This window comes from Mirounga angustirostris, unplaced genomic scaffold (genome assembly GCF_029215605.1).
Source record: "Mirounga angustirostris isolate CCGP_5_RB_7025 unplaced genomic scaffold, mMirAng1.0.hap1 SCAF_8, whole genome shotgun sequence".
Classification (NCBI taxonomy): domain Eukaryota; kingdom Metazoa; phylum Chordata; class Mammalia; order Carnivora; family Phocidae; genus Mirounga; species Mirounga angustirostris.
Genome location: NW_026991716.1, coordinates 16,307,254 through 16,327,891, shown reverse-complemented (window position 1 = coordinate 16,327,891; position 20,638 = coordinate 16,307,254). Strand labels below are relative to the sequence as shown.

Sequence of the window (20,638 nt, the reverse complement as noted above, 5' to 3'; positions counted from 1 at the left end):
AATAATACTCAGTGCATAAAGTTTTCATATTCCCTAAAATAGGTCATATTTGTTTAAGGGCTGAGAAAAGAGCATGTGAATTCCTTCACTTTGTTATATCTCCCTTTTTAGGACATCACAAACCTATGGCAGGTGTAAATATACACTTTGATGACCACTTTGGACCTGCATTGAACTTGTATCTAATGGGGAAAAAAAGGACACAATTTGCAAGTCCTGTCAGTCAACACGTTTTGGCCATTTGTGAAGCAAGAGTCCGGTTGGATGTTCTTTCTTGAGATAAACCATCACAGACCATGTCCAACTGCCAGCTTCCTGCCTGAGTATAAAGGGGAGGAGGGAGGAATGCCAAAGAAAAGGTTTTTGCAGTTTAAAAGATTTTTTTTTCAGCGTTCTTGTTTTTCTGAGCCAGCCCCATCGTCAATGATGCATTGGGAAATTACCTACCAGCTCTCTGACAGTGAAGCCAAATGAAAAAAACCCGGAATTGTCATCTGCCAATTTCTGTGGTGTAAATACCGCTACCACAGCCACTGTTGAGTTACCTACGTGAACTCACTGGGAAGGACGAGCGCAGTCAGCTCTGGGGAGCTGGAATTACCTGCCTCCAACATACCACTGATTCCTACAGAATCGCAAAGGAAGGCTGCCCACTGCCCAGCCTCTCTGCAGCTCACATGGCCCTCCGAGTGTGCGCATGGACTCTCCGCCTTCCCTCCACGTTAGTGTTTGCACAGGTAGCTTGGGGCTTGCTATCACTTGATGAGTTGTTTGGTAAAGGGCTTGCTTTTAAGTGTATTTATAAGGTTAGCAAAGGTTTCCCCAAAGGATGTTTCTGGCCATGAGCTCACGGTGTCTTCATTGCGGCTCCCCAAACCAGACAATCACAGCATCTGGGGCTCAGGAGAGCAACTCAGTCTAGCCTGACCCAGATTCCTAAAGGCTCGATCTCTCCCTCAGCATTTTCTTACACGCTGCTTCTCCCATCTTCTGCCTTGAGTGATTTCTTTGAGTTGCGTAGACTTTACTTCCTATGTGCTGTAGGACTCTGAGTGTCCCTGGAAGCCTCTATCGAGGGTTTAGAATATGCCAAAAACAATTATAAGCAATTTGCATGCTTCATCATCACAACAACCCCTGCAAAGAGGTGCTTTTCTCACCCCATTTTATAGATGAAGAAACTGAGGCACAGAGAGGTTAAATAACTTGTTCAAGGTCCTACTACTTGTGAGTGGCAGGGCCGGGATTCAAATCAGGCAGTATTGCTACAGGTCTGGATCTTTAACCAGCACGCTGCCCCCCAAACAGCAGGAGGGATGTATCCCTAGAAACGATTGATGACAAGGACCAGTGCTCCTTTTTGCTGTTAGGTGGTACTGATAATGGCCAGTTTTTTCCATTCTATTTAGTCTAGTATGAAGTTACACGCAAGTGTGTACGTGTGTACGTGTAATATTGACATACAGTTCAATAATGATAAAAAAAAAAAAAAAAGAAAAACCCAACCAGAAGTGGTGGAATTAACGATCCCAAGGACCCACATAGATGATTCTAAAGCAAATGAAAGATTTCAGGTGGTAGAATTGTCTGATTTTCAGATCCAGAATACCGAAAGTTGAGAATCAACATGTATTTGAAATACCACAGGGCTAATGTTCATTGCAGGGACTCAAATGGAATGAAATATTGGCTTGCATTCGAGAATGCTAAGGTTAGGAGAATGGACCATTTTAACCCTAACCTCCATCTCAGGCCAAGTTGACTTTCTTGCGGAACGGCTGAATGGAAAAGGAACAGTTTAATACTGATTGGCGGTTGGAGAAACAAGGCACCGGAGAACTGGCTAATCTAACCTAGGGGATCAGCTTCTGAAGAGTTCAGTGAGTGTAACTTCCAGACTTGCTTGTGCACTAATTATACTAAGGGGAATATTCTACCTTTGTCCTAGAAGATTGCTTCCCCTGAGATTGAATGGAAGAGGATTTCCTGTGAGCATCAGCGTATCCATCTCAAAAGATTCACCTACCAGAGCAAAATCGGGTGGCCCAGAATCAGCCTTTTAATTCCAAATATTAGTTACAATCCTGAGTGAGGGTTGAATGCCGTTTGATTTATTGTTTCAAAGGAATGAGTCTGGGTTGAACTGGACAAAAGGGAAGATGAAATGGACGTTTTTCCCATCACTACTCACCGTTGCCCACATTTTCCCAGGTGCTTCTTTCTGTTATGCCAAGGAATGTTGGAGCTCTGGATCTTGAAAAAGACAATTCCCGTCTCAGTCTGCTGACCAGCTTCTTTCTTTTCATAACTTGGCTTAAAGAGTACACAATCTTCTCGGGCCAGTGTGTGACATTATGGAATTCACAGCTTCTTGAATCTGAAAAGAAGTTTAAAATGTGTAAGTGGGTAAACACGGACAGAAGCTGAGACACTTTTTATGACTTAAGGATGGCATCAGAGCACCTGGAAAAGCCAAATCCATAGTCCCATGAATGGAATCCATCTTTCATTCATTCATTCATTCAATCATGCCACCAAGGAAAGCATTTATGGTACTCCCACTCTGCGTTGACCTGGAATTGCAAAGATGCAGAAAATATGGTCCTGTTCTCAACGACCCCACAGTCTAACAGGACAAACCAAAAAAACACAGTCCCATAAAATATCACAGGTCCTCTGATTGAATTTGCCTTTGAGTATGAAGTGGATCTGGGGAGGTCACAGAAGGAGGGAGAAGGTAAACTGGGTGGGGTAGATATTTGTGAGGTGCTTCTTATTGGGGCAGAATGGTAGAAGTGGGCGATCCTTCATTATTTATAGTCTACAGTTTTAGTCCTGTCGTTGACTGTCATTGATTTAACTTGTTTTTCCACCCCTCCACCCGCTGCTTCTTTATCCCCCTTTTATGTTGTTGCTTTTATCACTTTAAAGCCACCAAATGTGCCTGAGTTTACCTCTCATCAATGGCCCGAGAAAGACACCCTGCAGTCAGATGCTTTTCTTGTTTCCCTAAAATGAGGAAAACTGGTGCTTTGGCAGTGTGGCTTTTAAACAGCTTAGATGCAAAGCCCAGAATTTTATTTTTCGGGACATAAAAACGGGACTGGGCTTTTGGTTGGTTAGTACATGCCAGCTTTTCACTTCCCTTTCATGATCTCACAGCTATATTCAGTTTTGGGATGGGGTGTGTGTGTGTGTGTGTGTGTGTGTGTGTGTGTGTGTGTGTATCCTTATGGACCATTGTTGAAATATATATTCTTAGAAAAAATCCTGATATTTAAACCACATGGGCTGCGCAGACATCTCTTCACGAACCAGGAATCTGAATCTTTGTAAAAAGAAAGTGTTTTTTCGGGGCGCCTGGGTGGCTCCGATGGTTAAGCGTCTGCCTTCGGCTCAGGTCATGATCCCAGGGTCCTGGGATCGAGCCCCACATCGGGCTCCTGGCTCAGCGAGGAGCCTGCTTCTCCCTCTGCCTCTGCCTCTCTCCCTGCTCATGCTTTCTCTCTCTCTCTCTGTATCTCTGTGTCTCAAATGAATAAAATAAAATCTTTAAAAAGAAAAAAAAGAAAGTGTTTTTCCTATCAAGAATGAGAAATCAAAACCAAAGTGGTGTTTTAAAACGTGGAGCAGAAAAATAAGGATTGTGTCTGGCACATAGTAGAAGCTCAGCAAACTGTGTAATGAATTTATCCAGCTGCCCTTATGGGGAAGAGAGGTCTTCTTAGAACCGCTTTCCAGAGGGTAATTGGGAGTCGGTCTCCTTTCACTTCTGCTAGGATGGAATAGCTTCCTGTAATTTCGGTTTGATAAACACAGTATTTAAAATCTTGGTCAAGATGGGGAGAAGGGGATTTTCCTCTGAGGCACTTGCAGTGGTTATAGGCAGGAGGACACAGGCCCATGACTCATTTGCTCTGCCTGAACCCGTCCATGCTCACCCAAGTATCTGGGCCTCACATGGTGGAGAAAACCAGCAGTGAGAGTTACTGTTTCCAGAATTCAGTCCATTTCCCTATGAGGTATTCATGCCTTGAGGCATTTTAACTGCCCAAGGTGTCTGAGCTTAAAGGCAAAGCATTCAGAGCTGATTTGTCTGTGGGGATCCCATAAACGACAGTACCAGGAATGATAGATGATAGGTAGATAGAAAGATGATAGATAATAGATTTCATTAATTCTTTTTTTTTTTAAAGATTTTATTTATTTATTTGACAGAGAGAGACACAGTGAGAGAGGGACACAAGCAGGGGGAGTGGGAGAGGGAGAAGCAGGCCTCCCGCTGAGCAGGAAGCCCGATGCGGGGCTCGATCCCAGGACCCATGTGACCCGAGCCGAAGGCAGACGCTTAACGACTGAGCCACCCAGGCGCCCCTCATTAATTCTTTTTTTTTTAAAGATTTTATTTATTTATTTGAGAGAGAGAGAGTGAGAGACAGAGAGCATGAGAGGGAGGAGGGTCAGAGGGAGAAGCAGACTCCCCGCCGAGCAGGGAGCCCGATGCAGGACTCGATCCCGGGACTCCAGGATCATGACCTGAGCCGAAGGCAGTCGCTTAACCAACTGAGCCACCCAGGCGCCCAGCAACAAGCATTTCTTAACCATCTACTGTGAATAGGATAAAAAGAGGGTGCCATCTAGGGTTTGGTCAGACTTTAACCATGGTCCCCTTTCCTCTGATTCCTACCCTAACGGTACTGCTATCTAAGCACAAAAGTTTCCTGTAACAAAACCCCAAACCAAGCTTGCTAAAAGCAGTTTTCTTATTTCCAGATCAAGCAGCTTAATTCTGGAGACCAGCCTCCACTCTTTCATGGAATAAGGTTTGAGTACCCCAAAAGTAAATGGCAGTAAGAAAAAGTGCCTTAACCACTATGGGCGCCTGGGTGGCTCAGTTGGTTAAGTGACTGCCTTCGGCTCAGGTCATGATCCTGGAGTCCCGGGATCGAGTCCCGCATCGGGCTCCCTGCTCGGCGGGGAGTCTGCTTCATCCTCTCCTGCTCCCCCCTCTTGTGCTCTTTCTCTCTCTCACTCTCTCTCTCAAATAAATAAATAAAATATTAAAAAAAAGATTTTATTTATTTATTCATTAAAGACAGAGACAGAGGCAGAGGGAGAAACAGGCTCCCCACGGAGCAGGGAGCCCGATGCTGGACTTGATCCCAGGACTCTAGGATCATGATCTGAGCTGAAGGCAGATGCTTAACCTAAGACTGAGCCACCTTGGTGCCCCATTAATTCTTTATTGTGATATATAACACACATAGAAAAAACAAATGTAGAGCTGAATCAGTTGTCATAAATTGCCTTCCAGGTGAAGGCACAGCATACTACCAGGACCCCAGAAGTTTTTCAGCTGCCCTTCCAAAAACAGCCCCTTTCTTTAAAGGCAGTACTGCCTTGAGTCCCATGCAGGGAGCCCTATGTTGGGCCTTGTGCTTGTGGGCTTCTAGATTTCCTCCACCGATGTCCCTTTCCAAGGGAAGAGGAGTCCTTGAGGCCAAGAGGCCATGTCCACCTAGAACCCATGTCTCCCTTTCTACACCATGCACCAAGTACCAGGACCTTGGGATTCCCTGTCCAGATGATTCTGAGTCCACTTCCAGATCTTCCCCGGCCTCTTCTTCAGGTCCACCTGCCCAAGGGGTGGCCTAGGAGCAGATATTTGTAGGAGGCTGTGGTTGGACACACATGGACACAAAGGCCCTTGAGGTATGGGATGGGGCAGAGGGTGGGAAGAGATGGTGGGAGTCTGGGGGCCTCCTCCTCTTGCGCCACACATTCCAGTGAGAAGCTCTAAGCAGTCCAAGAATTCTAGGGTCCAACGGTGCCTTCCAGGTTGCCATGAAGATATATTTGTCGAGGTAAGAGGATAAAACATCTTTTATTTAATATAGTGTTAATTTACTTTAAAATATTTAGGCCTATGATTATGATAAGCTGTTTTCCATTTAACCCCAGAAATGTTAGGGGTGAGCCTGCTTAAAGGCAACTATCCTGACTATTATGGTAATCCCCTCCATGCCTTTCTTTATACTTTACCCCTTACATCTGCATTCCTGTATGCTAGAGTCACTTTTCCCTGTTTTTGAACTCTGAATAAATAGATCACACAGTATATATTCTTTTATGTTAAGTTCCTCCACCCAGGATTATGCTCGTGAAATTCATCCATGTTGTTGCCAACAGCTATAGTTTACAATTTTTATTGCCATGTAGTATTCCATTGTATCGATATCTACCCATTTTAATGTCGAGTGACAAGTGAGTTGTTTCCAGGATGAGGCCATTATGAATGATCCAGGATGAGGCCATTATGAATGATCCAACAGATCTTTATCCATTTCTGTTGTTCATATACCTAAGAATGGAATTTACTGGATGATAGATACACATTTTTTCAACTTTACTGGAAAATACCAAATTGTTTTCCAAAGTGGTTGTATTAATTTATATTCTCACCAGCGGGGCATGAGACATCCCATAGCTCCTGACAATGTCTGGTATTTATTTTTAGTTTTAACCATTCTGTGCTAGGGATCTTCTAGTACACTACTCAAAAGTTTTTCTTTTTTTCTTTTTCTCCTTTTCTCCTCATGATTTGTGTCTGAAGATACCGAAGTGATTCTAGGAACTTAGGAGTTTCAAATTGACTGCCGCTAACATCAGTAGAAGTATATACTAATAATAACATTATTATTTATAATAATAGCTATAGTTTTCATTTGAAATATGGCAGCTAGGGGAAGATCTACAGTCTTGAAAGAGTCACAGTAATAAAATCCAAACCAACAGGGTTAGCCCATACAACATTTTAAAATAACACTGATTAGCAGACTGACCTGAGTGTGTGTGTGTGTGTGTGTGAATCAACACACTAGCTATGCAGTTGGTATTGACCTTTTCCTTTCATAGAGGTATGTGTGTCCCCAGGACATACTCTGACAGTTGTGGCAGCATGGGGCACAGATTGCTGAATTGCCTAGCTGGGGCCAGTCGGGGCCACCCTAGAGGAGGAAGATTAGCTTGGGGAGGCTATCAGCTTGCAGCTCATTAGCCGCCACATCTGGCAACATCTGTTTCTCCAGGAGGCAGCAATAGCCATGTGCTCTGGTCAACAGAAAGCAAGGGGCACGCACAAACCTCTTCTGCAGAAATGAGCATAACCTCCTCACTGCCCACCTTCTTCTTAGCCTACTTGGGTCCCTGAGCTTTCTCACTTCACCTTCCTCTTGCTAATATCCTCAACCTCCATACACCTTTGTCCTTTTAATGCACCCCCCCGGACAAAGTCCAGCTCTGAATGCACTCAACTGTTTACTTTCTCTACATCAATCACCCAGCTGTGGAGCATTGCTGGAAAACCCACACACCCTGCAGATGGTGCCACTATGTACTTATGGTCACCAATGCCGTCTTGGCCCTTGTTACGGTCAGGCAGTCCCTCTCTGTTCCCCTGGTTCACTCACCCTCCTATTTCCCCATTTTTCTGTTCTAATAATAAATCCTCTCCTGTAAGGATGTATTGGTGCCTACTCTAGACACAGCTGGCTGTTGTCCAGTATGCACAGGCCGTTTCAGACTTTCTCCACTCTCCTTAAGTCCCTGGTTTTAGTGCCAACCCCTCTACTGAGCCGTACTTCCCAACTCCACTGTCAGCCCCAATAGGCAAGTCTCTCCTCTTGCTTCATGAACCAAAGCTAGAACCACCTCACAGGGACTCCCTTGACTTCCCTCCTCATCTGCAGATTCATTTAGCATCCAGACTCATCCCTTTCTCCTTCCTGCCTCCTTGTGCCAATAAAGGAAGTGTCTCCTCTTGTGCCCAAGTGTATCCCTCTACCTGGTCTCAATGCCTACTCAGGGACATCTCTCCACATTCCTCTCCTCTCTCTCCTCACTTCTTCCCAGGAGTTGTCCAATAGGCAGGCTCACGTTTCTCCCTTACGAACCTGGTATCAGGAGCATCCTTAGCTTGGCCAAGAACCTCATCCAAGCAGGACAAGAAGCAGTGGTAGGGGTTGGATTGTGTCCCCGCCCCCTCCAAGTTCTTATGTTAAAGTCCTAGCTCCCCGTATTTCAGAATGTGACCTTATTTGGAAATAGGGCCACTGAAGATGTAATCAGTTAAAATGAAGTCATACTCTCTCTGGATCTCACTTTCCTCATTTGGGACACAGGAGTCATTGGATTGTCATTTTTGGGGTAGGCAGTTCCAAAATCTGTGGGAGCAGAGGTGGCAGACGGGAGAGGGAGGTTGGGGGGGTGGTTCTGAGCTCCGCACCTCTCCTTTGACCACAGCAGGTTCCAGTTTTAAAAGGTTTACAATTTGGAACTCTTGGTAATATTTGGCTTAAAAAAATGCGTTTCACTGTTTAAAAAATAAAATACAAAACTTAAATCTCCTGTCTTAGGTGATATCTCTGATCCTTTCTAACCGCAATAGACTATGATTATAAGATTTTGTAGGTGAAAGCATATGGGTTTGATGAACATATTGCACAAATTTTTCTCAAAAAAGCCCTATTTAATAAAATATTTTTTTCTGTGAAGATTTGATAAAAGACTAATGCAATTTAATTTTTAAGCCCTTTAAAGACGCTCCTATAAAACACTCACAAATTAGAAAAGCAGTTTTTCTTGGGGCACCATATGTTGGAATTTGGGGTTTAGAAATATGCTTACTGTCCACCTGGGGCTCTGAGACCATGTGCAAGTGAGTACTTGTACATGAATGGGGACCTTCCGATGATGAGCTCTTGAGGAGAATCACTGTGGCTGCTCCATCTTTGTTTCTGCAGGACCTAGCTCAGTGCCTGGTACATAGCAGGTGCTCAGTAAGTCCTTACTGAATGAGACTCCCTGAAGGTCTGTGAGAATTCTTGGTGATAGGAAAGAAATAGAACTTCTTTCTAAGGGAAGGGGTAGGTGGGGTGGAATCCACAAACACAGATTAAGAGGGGGCAGTGCTCTTGAGCAAGGCATGGGTAAAATGGCACAGTTTCTGCTTGTGGGACAGTTATCTGTGGGATGGGATAAGCACAGTGGAGGAACACAGCTCTATGGCCTCCTCAGAATAGTCTGTCTAGGTTCCTGGTTTCCTGGCAAATCATTGCATTTCCTACACAGAGACCAGTGGACCACTGAGTCTACATTTTTCTTATTTCTCCCTGGATATTTCTCTAGTTGGTATCTGATCCTTATTTTTAAGGACCCCTAATGGGATCCTTGATGGGAAAGGATCTGGGTAGCTAGTAGGATAAACCAGGTTCTCCAACCTTCTCTGTCTCCCAGTCTGCCATATGCAGCTGGCAATGTTCATGGCAGGAAGTGCCCTGGAAATCAGGAGACCTGGGTCCTAGTCCCAGGTATGTGACTTGGGGCAACTCAGCCATTTCTCGGTCCCAGTTTCATCCTGTGGAAGATGAAGGGTCAGACAAAATCGTGTCCTCAATTCCATATCTCATATAGGTTATCACCTGGATATATAATTGGTGGGACACCAGTAAAGGCATTATTCACCAAAAATAGTGTCTTTCTTTCTCTGTCTCTGTCTCTCAGTCTGTCTCTGACCCTGTCACACTCGGTGTGTTTCCACTTCACTGTGACTTTGAGTTAAGGCCTTGGAGGGGATGCTGAAATTGCAGGGCTATTTAATTAAAAGGCCCAGAAGCTAAGCATTTATCTGTTGTGCACATCAGGGATGTTACACTTTCACAACCTGGGGCGTGTCTTAAGGAATGGAGCCTGACCTAGATCAGATTTATGGTCAAAGGTGTCAGAAAGACCCTCATCAGAGGCTGGGCAATACTCCCCCAGAGGAGGAGAGCAGGAGAAGGAGGGGCAAAACAGGGGTTAAAGCCAGCTGGGTGCCCCTTTATGGTTCCACGCTAAGGACAGTTCTAGGCCTGGGACGACTGCCCTCAGCGGCTCACACTGGCTGTCCCCTGTCTGGCCACCGACAGCCCCTGGAATAGAGGCCCCTTGAAACTAACGCTTACATGCTTACTAAGTTGTCTTCCTTGGGAATTGTATTTCCCTGGGCTGTGGAGCCTTGCTAAGATGTTGCTTGCCAGCCGATAGAGGCCTTCTACCGCACTGGGATTTTGGTAGGTAACTAAGAAAGACAGAGTTAATTAAACCCTTCATAAAACAGTCCATCAGCCACCTGCTTGCAGAGCAAAAAGTCAAATTCCTCGCTGTGATTTGGCAGAAGGGTTGTGTCCCTCAGCCTCCTCTTGGGCGCCATTCAGGATTCTAACCAGGTTACCTATGAAACTTCTTTTTCATTGTAGTATATATATTTTTCCATTTGTGTAAAAGCAGTAAATAAATACCATTGATCTCGTCAGGCCATGCCAAAGAAGAATTTGTAGGGGATTTAATACCCTAATGCATCAGACACACTTGAATTTGGCTAAACATTCAAATTGGGTGGTTTGGCTCAATTGAAGCAGTTTAAATGTTGTTGGGATATAGCTTTTCAAGGGACCTCGGTTCTTTCAGAATGATCCCTGGAAGGGATTAACTTTTAAGTGAGTTGGAAATTCTCAGGTATGTTTTAGAGATCTACAAAACAAGCCTTCCCTTTGTTGGAAATGGGTAGGACTCAGTAAAGAGAGTGAGATGAGCTGGGTTGTCTGTTCATCCAAGTGCACATCCAGACGTGCACCCTGGGGGCATAGGAATGAAACCATCCATGTTTTAGGATTTTCTACAAACATCAAGATATTCCAAACGACAGCCAAAACCCTGACCAAGAAAAAGGGCATGGCAATAATCATGAAATAAGCAAGGGTGGAAGTCAAAGTTGTAAGTCCTTAAAACCCTTCTGTGTTTAGGTATTGTCTTGCTGAGCTTGCGGCCCTGATTCTTTTCCTGGTCTTTGCCAGCAAATTTTCAGCAATCTCTTAGCAGAAGAGAGGACATTGTTTGCTGCACCTTCCTCTCCTGGGGAGTTCCTGGACGCTGACTGTTTACAGGGACTCTCACCTGCCTTCGTCCCCCATCTGGTATTAATTTTTATTTCTTCTTCTTTACCAGACTCTGACTCATATCCACCCAAACCTTCAGGCTTCCTGAAGGCGGGCTTCCCCAGACGTGGTGCCCCACCCAGGTAATGCAACTTGTCATGAAGAAAGAACGGTCTCTGTCCCCAGTCTCGGGGAATGTGACAGTGATTTACTCAATCATCCACGTCAGAAATGGAGAGGTTTTGCTCAGTGCTTCATTTATTCTCACTGCCCACATCTCATCGGTGATGGGGTCTTGTCCTTTTGAGCTCCTTAGCTTTCCTACTCCCCTTTTCCCCCCACCCGGCCACATCTCAGTTGCCCCCATCTTAACTCACTGTCTCACCGCTGGACCAGTGACATTTTCATCCCACTTTATCCTCAAGGCAACGGGGAAGACTTTGAAAGGTTTTGACTGGGAAGTAACTCGATCACATTTCTTTGTCAGAAAAATCACACTGAATCTAGTGGATGAATTGGAAAGGTGCCTGCCATGGAGATGCCGAGAAATCGATTACAAAGCTGTGCCAGAATCCAGATGAGAAATGCGAGGGTCTGGATTAAGCCCATGACAGAAACGATGAAGACGAGAGCAAGTGGCTATTCAGCAAGTCGGTGGATAAAGTATAATATCCGATTGGAACTAGAAGGTGTGGGAGAGGAAGTGTTTATAATAAATGTTTTGCAGATAGAAGAGGAGAAGATTGGGTGGATGATAGTATCCTTCTGAGAAAGACAAAATTAAGAATTAAGTTGGTGAGAAAATGATGAATTTAATGTGATGTGTTAGGTTCCAGTTTCACGTGGGGAATGTCAAATGGGGAGAAAATCTGTAAGCAGTTATATATATAGTTGATGCTTGAACAACACGGGTTTTAACTGTACAGTTTCACTTATGTGCAATATTTTTTTAAGATGTATTTATTTATTTGAGAGAGAGAGAGCGTGTGCGCAAATGAGGGAAGGGGCAGAGGGAGGAGAGAGAAAATCTCAAGCAGACTCCACGCTGACTCCGCACTGAGCACTCCAAGGGGCTCGATCTCAGGACCCTGAGATTGTGACCTGAGCCAAAATCAAGAGTTGGCTGCTTAACTGACTGAACCACCCAGGCGCACCCCCTTATGTGTGGATTTCTTTTCAATAAATACAGCACAGTACGGCAGACTTTAGGACTTGCCCATCTCCATATTTATATGAGCCACTTCCATATATATATAGCATATATATATATATGCTATTACTTCTGTTTTTATGGAGGACCCTGACTAATACAGCACAGAATGAAAGAAAAGAAAAAAAAATTGGAAGGAAGGAAGGAAGGGAGAATGAAAGAAAAGTGTGGGATGAATGAGTCCACGAGAGCCTACGTGCTTTGAAAACGTAGGGAGAGTGTGGTAACTGTCTGTCTGTCTGTGATATCTGATGGCATCGATGACTCATCAACATTATGTAACTAGAATTAGCCTTCAGACTTTGCTGTCTTGGAGGTTTTGTCTCATAAAAGCAGGACTTCCTAGCTTGGCTTGTTTTCTTGTTACTTAGGAGCTGTTGCTAGCATAAGGTCATACTTAGAAAATTGAACCTTCAGTAAGATTACTCAGAGACTTGGCTGCTTTCTCCCTGGCTGTTTTATCTTTAGGTTGAAAAAAGAAACAGCTCACTTTTCTTAAGTGACATTACACATCACTTTGAAATATGCTCTATAGGCCAGCCCTGAAATCTGGTTATGTTTGTTTGTTTGTTTGTTTGTTTGTTTGTTGATACTCTCAATTGTTTTAAAAAAATGTCAAAAAAATTTTTTTGTTTGTTTTACTCTAAAGATCTTCTTTGATAACCCAGTTTTTAGGAAACTGTTTGATGAATAGAAGCTGAGGCAGAGGTGAGAATTTGCCCAGCTCATACCCAGTTTATTTCTGACCCAGGGGTGGGATAACCTCAGAAACCACTAAGGTGATTTAAATGAGAGACTTATTGAGCATGTAGAGTGTATTTTGTTTTTGCTCTATTTTTTACAGTCTTTTCTGTTACAGTATTAAAGTGGTGGTGATAAGCCATTTTATCTGTGGTTGTAGCAGAGTCCATTTGAAACATCTCCCCAGCTCAGAAAGATGCCCTTGGTTGTCCCACTCACTGACAGCGATAGGTTCCAGATTTCAGTTTGGACAACACAGTAATGCTTTATAAAGTTCACGGCTGTCTGGACCTGGGATGAGCACCTGAACCAAGTTTAGACTCAAAGTCCTTCACACACACACACACACACACACACGCTCACACACACACACTGAGCCACTCACACACCCACACACACTCATACACACACCCACACACACTCACATACACACCCACACACCCACACCCACACCCACACACTGAGTCACTCACACAGCCCCTCTCCACGTGTGAACTTGGAAGCATGGCTGCATTTCTGCCTCTGGCATTGAGCGCTAGCCTTGTCCTTAAAATGACCACCTCCCTTCCTCTCCCACTAGCCCCTGCCACCTCACACCATGCTGGAGATGACCTGTATTTTAATCCTTGCAGCCAAAAAAGTCCCCATTTATTCTGTTAAAATAAAATAAAAATATTCCCTCCTTGGGTTGTATAATACAAACTCAAGGGGTGCCTGGGTGGCTCAGGTCATGATCTCGGGGTCCTGGAATCGAGCCCCATGTCGGGCTCCCTGATCAGTGGAGAACCTGTTTCTCCCTCTCCCTCTGCCCCTTCCCCCCACTCATGATCTCTCTTTCTCTCAAATAAATAAATTAAAAAAACAAAACAAAACTGACGTTTAAGAATTTCGATGATAACAGTCATGGACAGTGCAGTGGGGGAACTCAGTGTTCTTATTAAGACCCACGCATACTCTCTCACCCCTTCCTTATCCCAGGAAAGCCTCAGCAGCTGGTGGCAACGGTGACTGCCACACCCTCTTATTGGTGGAGTGTGGTTAGTGCCATATTTATGACAGTCAACTTGTCTAAATCTGTCAGGGTTACACGGGTCTGTATCATTCCCAACAATGCCATTTGCAGGAATTTATGCTGCAGGTACACTTGTACAAAAAAATGTATACAGCTATCCTTGGATGGGTACAAAAAGACCTAGGACAAGGGTACTTGGTAAAGCATTGTCGGTAAGAGCAAAATATCTGAAACAATCCGAATTTGTGTTGATGGAGAAATGGTTGAGTAAATTATGTGAACCTATACAACTGGGGTATTATGACATAAGAAAATGAACAAGGTGTTTATGCATGATGGTAAGTGAAAAAAGCAAGGTGCAGACCAGTGGGTTTCACAGGTTATCATTTGGGGGATGATGACATCTCTTCAAATTTGCCCCTGTGTGTACACATTGAAAAAAACTGTGGGAAGAGAAGGAATAAGTTAATGCCAGTGGTTTACTTGTGCGTATGTATGTGTGTGTGGAAGGGGTGCAGGGAAGTGGGCAGCTTAGATGGGAGATGGAAGTAGGAAGAACACTTTAAGTGCATACTTCTTACGAGGTTTCAAAAAATGCTATACTATGTATTGTCAACTATACAAAAGAAAGAGAGAGGAGGAGGTGGAGGAAGGAGAGAGGGAAGACAGTCAATGGCTATCAACAGAGACGAACCTTTATTTCATCAGACTCTTAGCTGGTTATTCTTACTCAGTAAAGAAAATACTTGGAACTGTTTTCCCTAGAGCAAAAAAAAAAAAAGAAAGAAAGAAAGAAAAAAGAAAAAGAAAGAAAGAAAGAAAAAAAAACAATCCTCTGACACTTAGGGACAGGGCCTGGCTTTGGCCATAGCATCGTGGTTTTGTGGCTTCCTTCCTCATCACTCCCCATTATCCCCCAAGGTCAAGAATCACGGCAGACCTAGAATCTCCACCATCTCTGGCTACATCCACCTTAAACAATAGCCTTTCCATTGACAGACGAGAGGAACTCAAAACTCTGAAACATTATAGGAATGAGACTGGAAATTCCTTCCCTGTGGATAAAGTCTACTATTCCTCCATGTTTGGCCAGGGAGGACAGGCTTAAAATGTCACTGTGTCTGACAGAGAAAGAGAAAACAGTGACTCAAAACACACACTGAGGTATAGAAACCTTAATTTGCTATTTCCTCTAAAATAGATGTTCATAAAGGAGTGGGTTTCTCAGCCTCATTACCTATGATGGGGCCCAAAGAAAAGAATGTACAAGTTTATTTGGGACTGCCCCAGGTAGTGTTGGCAGATAAAGTACAGGATATCTAATTAGAGTTGAATTTCAGATAAACAACAAATAATTTATATACCAAAAATATATACTACAAACTATGCTCAGAATTATTCATTGGTTACCTGAAATTCAACCTTAACTGGGTGTCCTGTGTTTTTATTTCACTAAATTCTTCAAGCTGGTCCCCGGGGACTGGCCTGCAGGAGTGGAAGCTCTGGCTTCCAAGGTTTAATGCACAGGTGGAGAAGGCCCATTTGTCCCATCATCTCAAGGAAATGACAAGCAAACACCCCTTCCTCCAAGAGCTGGTCAGATGCCCCTGACTCCAGGTTCCAAGCATGGTATCCACCTCAGGACTTTGCCACCATGTCTGTTCTTAACAGATGGATATCATCCAGTCCTACACTGCTGCCCCAGATTCCACAGATGAGACACCAGAGGATGTGTACTGCTCTGCCATCAGAAGGACTTTGGCTTCCTGTTTCTAACAGAAAACACGGATTTGTGCTGATCTTCCAAATGTTCCCATCTGGCCTGCCCACTCTCATGGCTTATACCTACAGAGGGACCTGTATTAAACTGAGTCAGGAAATCTTCTAAGAACCAGAGTGTGATTCCGGGCAGCCCCTTCCAGGTGTCAGGGTAAGCCTGGAAGGTGGTGGTCGCTCAGTGAGCATGGAGTTAGGACCAAAGGGAGAGGACCCTCATGACATTGCTTCACCTGGTTCTGCTGCTGCACAGGTGAAGCACGTCCTCCCCCAAGCAGAGACCATCTTTCCAGTGATGAGGTGGCGGGCTCAGGTGCTATGACCCCTGAGAGAGAAAGAGAGGGAGCCTATTCTCAAAGGTAAGTCAGCTTTTAAGCTGCCCTTCACAGGGCACAGATCATACTCATGGAATGCTGCTCAGGTTCCTTCCCTGTCAAAGAGGAAAACCTTGCACATGGGAAGACCACTTGGAATGTTGGCCCTCAGGTTACATGTGGTCTCCGTGTGCAGCCAGCTCTGTGATTACAATACATGCAGTGACCGATGACACAGCGACAGAAAACATGTTCCCAGCACCCCGCCTCTCAAGGACAAAGGGTGTATACACTCCACCAATAGTAGGTCTGTCTTCCCTGAACCTTGCTCCTCCTGGATATGAGCTCTTGGTGAGTTGACAGTCTGTCTTCTGAATCATCCATAGGATTGGAGGCACATGGTGAATAGGGTTTGGCTTTCTGGAAGAGCTGGGCTCATGGGAGGATAATTAAAGAAAACAGCTGTGCCAGAGTCAGGGCTACTGTGGAGGAATTGACTCTGGCTCTTTCCTGAAGCTGCAGCTCACCAAAGAAAAGCCAAAGGCACCAGCAGCAATGTTTTGAGCAGAGAAGAGTGACCACTGAAGTCATGACTCAGAGGCACTGACTTCTCCATGTCCACTGTGGGGGCATAGCTGGGTAGGTTGCATCACAGAGAGTGATTTTAAAGTACCATGAACCCAGTTGAGGTTTGTAGGGCAGACATACAATTGCTTGCAAACAAATGGCAGGCACTATGAGCAGCGTTTTATGTTTCTCTGCAGGTTTTCTTTTGGGTCTCTCCAGGGAGCTGGGAGGAATTTGAGTCTGAAACGCTAACCTTCGTCGGCCATTTTCTCCCCCCTTATACTAGATATGAACCTCAGGAAATCTTCTGGAGCATTTGCTGAATTCTAATGAGAACTGAGCCTTCCAAATATTATTCTTCTTATGGTTTGCTAACACTTTTTTCCTGGAAACACATCATACTGAGATGTCTTGTACCCTTTGTTTTCCCAGACTATTTGAAAGTTAAAGTATGCAGATATCCAACTTGGGGGCTGATTCAGGCTTTTCATGATCTAGCCAGGGTAGGCAAAGATTCCAGAGAAGGCCAAGGATTTAGACCACCTGCATTAGAATCACTGGAAACACCTGTTTAAAATCCTGATTCTTGGGGCCTGTTCTAGAGCTATCTGTTGAGTCTGTATGGGGGACGTCTGGGAACCTGCACTGTTCACAACCTCCCTCCCGCCCCCCATTCCAGGTGATTCTTGTGTACACTAAAGTTAAAAGGCATTGGTAGAAATGAAAGGGTCTTAGATTAGCAGCCAAAAAGCTGGAGTTCAAATCCATTTACTACTGGGATGGTTTGGGGCAAGTTACTTACTAACCGCCAGCCTCATTTCCTCATCTGTAAAAATGGATATGTTATTTTATAGAAGTTATATTTTTTTCTGTTTGAGGATTAAATGAGATAAGACATATGACAAGGCTGTCAAATACTGAGCTCTTGCCTAAGAGAGAGAAAAGGCATGGTGAGCTCAAGCAATCTTTGTAGACCTTGAGATGGGTATGTTTTGCAGCAATTTTCAGAGGCTCATGTAACCCCTTTTGGATGGACTCAGAATAAGGAGATTTACCCACTAAGTGGCTTTACTACCTGGTAAGGCCCTACTAACAAACCCAGGAGTGGAGTATATCGTGTTATCAGGAAGACGAGGTGATACATAGACACTTTCAGAAAAGCAGCTACAGGCTAATATAAAAGTGGAATAAGTCAGCTAAGAGCATAGGGTGTCTTTACAGGCATGTTCCTCAGCAGGGGCCATGTGCTCTCAATCTCTGACTCACCAGGACAATTATGTCCCCCAGGGCACACAGGCCAATGTCTGCAGACATTTTTTAGATTTTTTTTTTTTTTAATTTGAGAGAGAGAGAGAGAGAGAGAGCACAAGAGGGGGGAGCGGGAGAGGGAGAAGCAGACTCCCCGCCGAGCAGGGAGCCCGATGTGGGACTCGATCCCGACACTCCAGGATCATGACCTGAGCCGAAGGCAGTCGCTTAACCAACTGAGCCACCCAGGCGCCCTCTGCAGACATTTTTGATTGTCACAACTGGGAGATAATACTTGTATCCAGTGGGCAGAGGCCAGGGATGATGCTAACCGCCTCATGGGGCATAGGACAGTTTCTCACACAGAGAATGATCTGACTCCAAATGTTAATAGTGCCCCAGTTTAGAAACTCTGCTCTAAGTTGAAGCAGAAGACTGAGTCAAGGGTGACAGAAGGAGGCCTCCAGGCAGTTAAACACCTCCCGAGTGACAGTCTCTTGCTGCTGTCTTGCAAAGTCTTATGATGTACGATGGGACCCAGTGTCCTGCAAGCTGTCAGGTCACCATTAACCCCTTCCCATGTCTCATGTTCAACAGAGTCAGTTTCCTGCTCATTTCCACAATGAAATGACTAGGTAAAGCATTCCTAGAGCTTTGGAGAAGGAGAAGGTGTTGCTCTCTACAGGAGAGGGAGGAGACTACCTCAACTCCTGGCAGTAGTTTTGTTCCTTATCAGGAGGTTAGAGCATTGAGAAACCACTGGAAGGCCATGCTGTCTGACTGAGTTTGCCCCTGTAAGGACCCCAGTGCAGGCCCAGGAGAAGTACCCGCCAGGCTTAGAGGGATGCCATGGTGGCACTCAGCATTCAGGGATGTGATCCGATCCAAATGGCTGTTGGTTTATGCTAACCCTTTTCTAGTATCTTGCTCCCCTATGTGATCCTTGGCTTCGTTCCATGGACTTCTCCCAGTGCTTCCAGTTTAGTGTCTTGGTTAACCAGCTCTCTGGCTTTATTCCCTCCACTTGATCCCCTGTCTCTTGTGTCTCTTCTTTCCTGACATGGCTTGTGCTCTCGGGCTATAACCTCTGGGAACCAATCTCTTTGGTTGTCCTGGACTCTTCCTGCACCAGCCTGACTTCCTAGGTTTCTTTTCTCCCTGCTCCACCCATGTCTCCTGGGATTTCTTTAGCATTTTTATGAATGCTGCCTTCCTGCTTGCAGGGTCATCATCAGGACCCCAGGCTGGGCTTAAAGGCTCTGCTGTCACCATATTAAAATTATTTTTTAAAAGATTTTATTTATGGGCGCCTGGGTGGCTCAGTCGTTAAGCGTCTGCCTTCGGCTCAGGTCATGATCCCAGGATCCTGGGATTGAGTCCCACATCGGGCTCCCTGCTCTGGCGGAAGCCTTCTTCTCCCTCTCCCACTCCCCCTGCTTGTGTTCCTGCTCTCGCTGTGTCTCTCTCTGTCAAAAAAATAAATAAAATCTTAAAAAAAAAGATTTTATTTTATTTTTTATTTTATTATGTTACGTTAGTCACCATACAGTACATCATTAGTTTTTGATGTAGTGTTCCATGATTCATTGTTTGCGTATAACACACAGTGCTCCATGCAATACGTGCCCTCCTTAATACCCATCACCGGACTAACACATTTCTCCACCCCCTTCCCCTCTAAAACCCTCAGTTTGTTTCTCAGAGTCCATAGTCTCTCATGGTTCGTCTACCCCTCCGATTTCCCTCCCTTCATTTTTCCCTTCCTCTTTTACTTGAAAGAGAGAGAGAGAGAGAGCACAAGCAGGCAGACTGACAAGCAGATGGAGAGAGAAGCAGGCTCCCACTGAGCACAGAGCCCAGTGTGGGGCTTGATCCCAGGACCATGTGATCATGACCTAAGCTGAAGGCAGATGCTTAACAAACTGAGCCAGCTTGGTGCCCCTTAAAATCCTTAATAGTTTCTTCTTTGAACTTGTATTTTGTAAATGAAATCTGATGGGACAACAGAGCATGCACAAGAGCAAAAAAAGATGCATACAATATATGCACGTCTGCCTTTTCTCACCATTCCATTCTTGTAGAGCGTTCACCATGAAAACAGGATTCCAATGGACCCACAATGTGTGGTAGTTCGTGGGGACCCAAAGCAAATACAAAGTAAGTGTGTTTTTCTACCACTGGGTAAGCTGGGGCGGGGGAGGGACACTGATGGCCCCCAGAGACCATGCTTTCCTTCTGAACCAAAACTTGCTTCAAACACAGAAAGAAAGGGATGGCATGCTAAGAAACACCAACGACCAAGATACCCTTTGTCCTCTCTTACTCATGCTGCTTCTCTGTACTAATCAACCACTAGCTCCTTTCCTTTCCATCTTTCCTTACTCATGTTTAAGCCAAAGGTAGTACAATGTGCATGATCAAGAAATGACATAAAAGCAGCTGAGTTAGTGTTGTGCACTATTATGGTAAGAACAAAATATGCAAATTGTGTAATTTTGGTGATTAGCATATGAGTTAAATGCTCTTATATTTGCATTTAAAACCAGCACCACACAATGTAGAGATGAAAGGTAAGATTCATGCTAATAATTTAAAATTTAAATTTTCCTTTACTTGGAGTGGCATGAAATAGCAAATTAAAAAAAAAAAACAAAAAAAAAAAAAACAAGCCATGACAAGTGAAGAGAGAGACTGTGGATGAAAGGAAAAAAGCTTTTATTTTAGTACCTCTAATGGCACCTTTCTCTTGCTTTTTAAAAAGAAGAGAGCCTATGTTTTCATTTTGCACTGATTTATG

The 20,638-nt window shown here is 44.5% G+C and overlaps 1 protein-coding gene across 1 annotated transcript in view; it reads right to left on the bottom strand.

Moving 5' to 3' along the window:
• NEDD9 (neural precursor cell expressed, developmentally down-regulated 9) overlaps window positions 1-20,638 on the bottom strand; it is a 188,959-nt gene that overhangs the window by 109,117 nt on the left and 59,204 nt on the right. Inside the window, exon 2 of the mRNA XM_045866374.3 lies at window positions 2,192-2,377. Within this exon, the coding sequence (XP_045722330.1) occupies window positions 2,192-2,203 (12 nt within the window). The 5' untranslated portion in view covers window positions 2,204-2,377. The remainder of the gene's footprint in view (window positions 1-2,191; window positions 2,378-20,638) is intronic.